The sequence below is a fragment of the Erithacus rubecula genome (genome assembly GCF_903797595.1).
Source record: "Erithacus rubecula genome assembly, chromosome: 25".
NCBI lineage: Eukaryota > Metazoa > Chordata > Aves > Passeriformes > Muscicapidae > Erithacus > Erithacus rubecula.
The window spans coordinates 1,830,534-1,836,234 of record NC_136677.1 but is presented as its reverse complement, the minus strand read 5'-3'; the positions used below and the strand labels follow the sequence as shown (position 1 = coordinate 1,836,234).

The following is a 5,701-nucleotide window of genomic DNA, read 5'->3' as shown; positions in this document are numbered from 1 at the left end:
CCCAATGTGGGGAGGGCAGCCAGGGGATGCCAAAAGCAGCAAAAAGCTCCCAATGTCCCAGTGCTGCACTGGTCTGCAAGGACAGCAGCTCCAGCAGTGCCCTCCCAGACACCAGTGCTGGGAATGGGATCAGGGAGGCAAACACCACCAGGAGAGACAGGAAATGTGTGCACAAGTGCTGATGAAGGCATGATATCCCCTGGGGAAAACATGGATGGGGCAGGACAGGCCTGCCAAGGGCCACACATGTTCCCAGGGAAGAGGCTTCAGCACCAGTGTGTGCTCCACACAGCATCCTGCCTGGGGACAGCTCAGGGCACAGCTGGTGACACTCCACCCTGCCAGGCCTAGGCCACAGCTCCCAGAAGGGTGGGAGAGGCCCCAGTCCCCAAAAGCAAGAGAGGAAGACAGCTCAGAGCCTCCATTGACACCTGGAGATGTGTCCCTCCCTCTCCCCATGCTGACCAGAACCAGCAGCCAGCGAGGCTGGGCTGAAGACAAGCCCAGCCCTGTCCCCAAGCACTGCCCCACCAGCACATGCCAAGGATTTAAGTTCCCCTCAGACAATGTGGATGCCCAGCTCCTCAGCAGTTTTCTGCAGCCTGTCCATGACGTTCTCCTCCATCTCCCCAGGCAGGGGGGCTGTGCCCTGCCCCTCTGAGGCCAGCACATAGTACACAGTCTCACTCTGGCCCTGCTCGTTGGTCCTGCTCACCACACGGATGATGGGGCTGCTTGTGCTGCTGGCTCCTGCTGAGGAGGAGGAGGAGGAGGAGGAGGAGGAGCAGGAGCAGGAGGTGGAGGAGGAGGAGGAGGAAGAGCAGGAGGTGGAGGAGGAGGAGGAAGCTCCTGGGAAGGGGCTTGGCCGTGCTGGCTCAGGGCTGGCAGCAGAGCACAGGGCTGGGGGCACGGGCAGCTCAGAGATGCTGTTCTCTGCCAGGGCAGGGTTTGCTGGTGGCTCCAGCAGGATGCCCTGCAGGTTGCCCTCGCCCTCAGGCAGCAGCAGGCACTGGCTGGAGGCATCCAGAGCCTCCCCACTCTTCTCCCTGTCCTTGAGCAGCTGCTCTGTGAGCTCCACGCTCTCGTAGCGCACCAGCTGCAGCCTCATGTAGCCATCCTCGTGCTCCCTGTACCTGGGCACAGACAGAGGGGTCAGCCAGCCACACCCCCTTTCCAGGAGATGGGGAACAGTCAAAAAAGGGAACAGCATCCCAGGTTTCAATCCCTGTGCTGCACAGATGGTATTTCAGCCTCTACTCCCAAAAGCACATCTATGTGCAGTTTCTGAGCCTTGTCCCAGGCTCAGTCACCTCCCCAGCCCATCTCCTTCCACACTCTGTTTCACTGGGAGCATTTCAAGTCCCTCCTCTTCCCCTCCCAGCTTTCAGGTTCTGGACACCCTCTGGAACTTCCTAGAGAGTGTGCAGCAGAAGCTTCTGTCCCAAGATTGATCTCTCTAGAGAACACCTGGACCTGGCCCCTGCCAAGCTCAGAAGAGTCCCACCAGGGCAGCAGTGATGGCACCACTGCCCTGGAGCTGCCACCCTGCACTGCTCAGATCCCACTGAATCTTTACTGACTGGGAAAAGGGTCTGGAACAAATTCACAAACATCAGAGCCCAGGCACTGCCAGCACAGTGCAGGATGCAGCTCCAGCTGTGCCCTGCCCTGCAGGGGAGGTGCTGAGGAGCTGAGGGTGGGCAGTACCTGAAGCGAGGGTGTCCTGAGGGCCACTTGAACTGGTGCTTCTTCCTGAGGTGCACAGTGAGGTTGTTTCCCCGTGTGAAGCACTTGTCACACACGTGGCACTTGTAGCGGGGCTCGGAGTCACCCTGAGGGACACACACAGTGACATCAGCACAGCCCACAGCTGCAGGGAAGCACAGAGGGAATTCTCTGCCACGGGCTATCAGCAGCAATGCAACTCTGCTGCCCTCCCACCTCATGGACCTTCCTGTAGTGCAGTTTGATGGAGCAGAGGGACCGTGCAGAGAAGCTGCAGGCCTGGAACTCGCAGCGATACGCCGGCTCCTTGCTGTGCGTGTCCAGGTGCTTCCGCAGGTCAATGAGGTTCTTGCAGCTGGAAGCACAGAGTGAGGACACAGCTGCAGCACACACACACACACACACACACAGAGCCCTGGAGCTCTGGGACAGCCCAGCCCAGCCCAGCCCTCACCTGTAGTCACAGTAGTCACACTTGAAGGGACGCTCCTCGCTGTGGCGGAAGCGGATGTGGTTGCGCAGCGAGGAGGGCAGCGGGCAGGTCATGTCACACAGGGGACACTTGTAGTGGTTCACTGGGCCAAAAAGGGGAGACATGTCAGGCCAGGGCAGGGCAGAGCACACAGAGGCTGAGCTGGCAGCAGGCCCTCACTGCACTCACCGTGGTTCCTCATGTGGTCGCGCAGCAGCCGCTCCGTGGCAAACCTCTTGGAGCAGTGGGAGCACTGGAACCTCTGCTCTGCAGCAGGGAGGGGACAGAAGAGCAGGGCAGGGAGAAGAGCACAGAGAGCAGTGAGCAGAGTGGGACAGGGGCTGGGAACACCAGTGTCCCCTCAGGAGGAGCAGCCTCAATCCTGCCTCTGTGAGTAGACACTGCCCGGAGGACACGGCCTCAAGCTGGGTTCAGGTGGGTTCAGCAGGAATTTATTCATGGAAAGGGTGATAAGATACTGAAGGGGCTGCCCAGGGAGGTGGGAGAGTCCCTACCCCAGGTCAGGACACGGCTGACACAGTGAGAATCAATCCCAGGCTGGACTCAACCCCAGAGGTCTTTTCCAATTTAAACAATTCTGGAATTCTGTGGCTCCCATCAGGCAGCAGAGGAGCCAGGCTGCTCCAACACCCCCAGACCCCCAGCCCAGGACTCCCCCAGCCCCCCCTGCCCCAGGCTCACGGTCCAGGGCGCTCTGGCGGCGGATGTGGTCGAAGAACTTGGTGTTGTTGGCAAACATCCCCCCACAGGTGGGACAGGCCACCACCTTCTCCTGCGTGTGGCTGCGCAGGTGCTCCCGCAGTTTGCAGCGGCCCTTGAAGCTGCACTTGCAGTCTGGGGAGGGACAGCACAGCTGAGAAGCCTCCCATGGGACACTGCCTCACTGAACAGCAGCTTCTTCGTGCTGTTTTGGCCAGCAAGGCTCCAAAATCCCCCCCAGAGCAGGGTGAGGTCATCACAGTACAACCAGTGTGCCCTCCCCCAGCAGTTAAGGCAATTGTACAAACACAGGAGAAATTAATGAAAAAAAACCAAAGTAAAAAAGAAATCAGCTGTAGCCTTCTCTCCAAAGTACTGATTACATAGAAACAGGAAGTTCCATACTAAGCACTTAGCTGGACTCCCTGAAGGAAATTTTGCAGGAATATTCCAGTGTCAAAACCATGCACACACCTATTTCTGAAGGGCAAGGGGCTCTCTGGAACCTGTCCATGCACACACCTATTTCTGAAGGCCAAGGGGCTCTCTGGAACCTGTTCCCTTGCCCATGTTTGCCACCCAGCCCAAAGCTCTCTGCAGAGGCCCTGCAGCTGCCACAAACCTTTCCAGCCACAGAGCACCACGTGGTTCTCCTTCCCTGCTGCCTTGTACTCGGAGCAGAAGCTGTGATCCTCCACGTGCCGGTAGAACCACTCGGGGTTGTCAAACGACCTCTGAGGGGGGGCAGGACAGGGTGAAAGAGACCAAAATGAGCCCAGGGGCTCCCACACAGCTCCAGAGCCAGCAGCTGTGCAGCTGTGCAGGTGAGCAGCTGTGCAGGTGAGCTGCAGCACAGCAGCACCTCCCCCTTCACACTGAGCCCCCTGCTCTCACCTCACAGTACTCCCAGAGGCACAGGAAGTTCTCCTGGATCTCAGGGATGATGTTCCTGCTCTGCAGGTCCAGCTGGCAGTGGCTGACATCTGCCTGGCTCTGCAGGGCCCTCAGCCCCCACTGCTTCAGCTTGGTGTGGTAGCAGTGGAAGTAGACGTGGCGCACCAGGTCAGCCGAGCTCTCCGGGGAGCAGAACCCACAGTCCTGCCACAGGCACGTGTATTCCTCTGCAACACAGACTGCAGCTCAGAGAGCTCCAGTGCAGCACACACTGCTCCTGTGCAGCACAGACAGCTCCTGTGCAGCACAGACAGGCAGCTGCTGTGCAGCACAAACTGCTCCAGTGCAGCACAAACTGCTCCTGTGCAGCACACACAGCTCCCGTGCAGCACACACTGCTCCTGTGCAGCACACACAGCTCCTGTGCAGCACACACAGCTCCTGTGCAGCACACACTGCTCCAGTGCAGCACAGACAGCTCCTGTGCAGCACAGACAGGCAGCTCCTGTGCAGCACAGACAGGCAGCTCCTGTGCAGCACAGACAGGCAGCTGCTGTGCAGCACAAACTGCTCCTGTGCAGCACAGACAGGCAGCTGCTGTGCAGCACAAACTGCTCCTGTGCAGCACAGACAGGAAGCTGCTGTGCAGCACAAACTGCTTCTGTGCAGCTCACACAGCTCCTGTGCAGCACAGCTCCTGTGCAGCTCGCACAGCTCCTGTGCAGCACAGCTCCTGTGCAGCACGCACAGCTCCTGTGCAGCTCACACAGCTCCTGTGCAGCTCACACAGCTCCTGTGCAGCACACACAGCTCCTGTGCAGCACACACAGCTCCTGTGCAGCACAGCTCCTGTGCAGCTCAGCTCCTGTGCAGCTCGCACAGCTCCTGTGCAGCACACACAGCTCCTGTGCAGCACACACTGCTCCTGTGCAGCACACACTGCTCCAGTGCAGCACACACAGCTCCTGTGCAGCACGCACAGCTCCTGTGCAGCTCAGCTCCTGTGCAGCTCGCACAGCTCCTGTGCAGCACACACAGCTCCTGTGCAGCACAGCTCCTGTGCAGCACGCACAGCTCCTGTGCAGCTCGCACAGCTCCTGTGCAGCACACACAGCTCCTGTGCAGCACAGCTCCTGTGCAGCACAGCTCCTGTGCAGCTCAGCTCCAAGGGTCTCTCCAAGTCCCTGCTCTCTGCAGCTCTCAGCTCTCGCAGCTGCACACACCCGTGTGTTCCCCGCTCAGGGCGAGTCTCTGCTCTCACAATCCCCACGGAGCCTGCCCCGCTGCCGCACCGAGCCCCGCACCGCGCGGTGTCCGCGGCGCCCCCGCCTCACCCAGAGGGTCCATCTCGTGGCGGAGCTCGCCCGGGAGGTGCCGCTGCAGGTGCTGCGCCACGTGCCCGCAGAACTGCTCCATCTCGGCGGCCACGAAGGAGCACTGCTGCCACTCGCACTGCAGCACCACCGCCCCCTTGCCGCCGCCGCCGCGGGCGGGAGCCATGGCCGCGCTGCTGCGGGGCCACCCGGGGCTGCCCGCAACCGGCCCCGGGCCCGGCGGGACCCCGAGCGCGGGGAGAGCGGGGCCGCCGCCCCTGCGCCCGCCTCTGCCCCGCGGGGGGCCCCGCACCGCGACGGACCGAGCCCGCCCGCCAGCCAATCACAGGCGCCGCCGCCCGCCCGCCAGCCAATCGCAGGCGCCGCTGTCTGCCAGACAGCCAATCACCGCGCAGCAAGCCTCTGCCTGAGCATCGCCTAAGCGGCTCGGTCAGGAAACAGCGCCGTCCTACAAAGGTTCCTATGTTCTTTCGGGCCTCGGGTAAGTAATTAATTAATGAATTATCACGCATTAATTCCAGTACGCGTTGTAAGGAAAATTAATCCACAAGCACCA

The 5,701-nt window shown here is 60.8% G+C and overlaps 1 protein-coding gene across 1 annotated transcript; it reads right to left on the bottom strand.

The window, feature by feature from the left end:
- Positions 1–441: 441 nt before the first annotated feature.
- HINFP (histone H4 transcription factor) lies at positions 442–5,311 on the bottom strand (the record flags this gene model as incomplete). The annotated part of the gene is made up of 9 exons (XM_079326498.1): positions 442–1,133; positions 1,708–1,832; positions 1,942–2,080; positions 2,180–2,300; positions 2,387–2,464; positions 2,900–3,052; positions 3,540–3,651; positions 3,812–4,038; positions 5,146–5,311. 9 exons carry the CDS (start codon positions 5,309–5,311, stop codon positions 560–562), a joined length of 1,695 nt encoding a protein of 564 aa, XP_079182624.1. The 3' UTR covers positions 442–559.
- Positions 5,312–5,701: the final 390 nt, after the last annotated feature.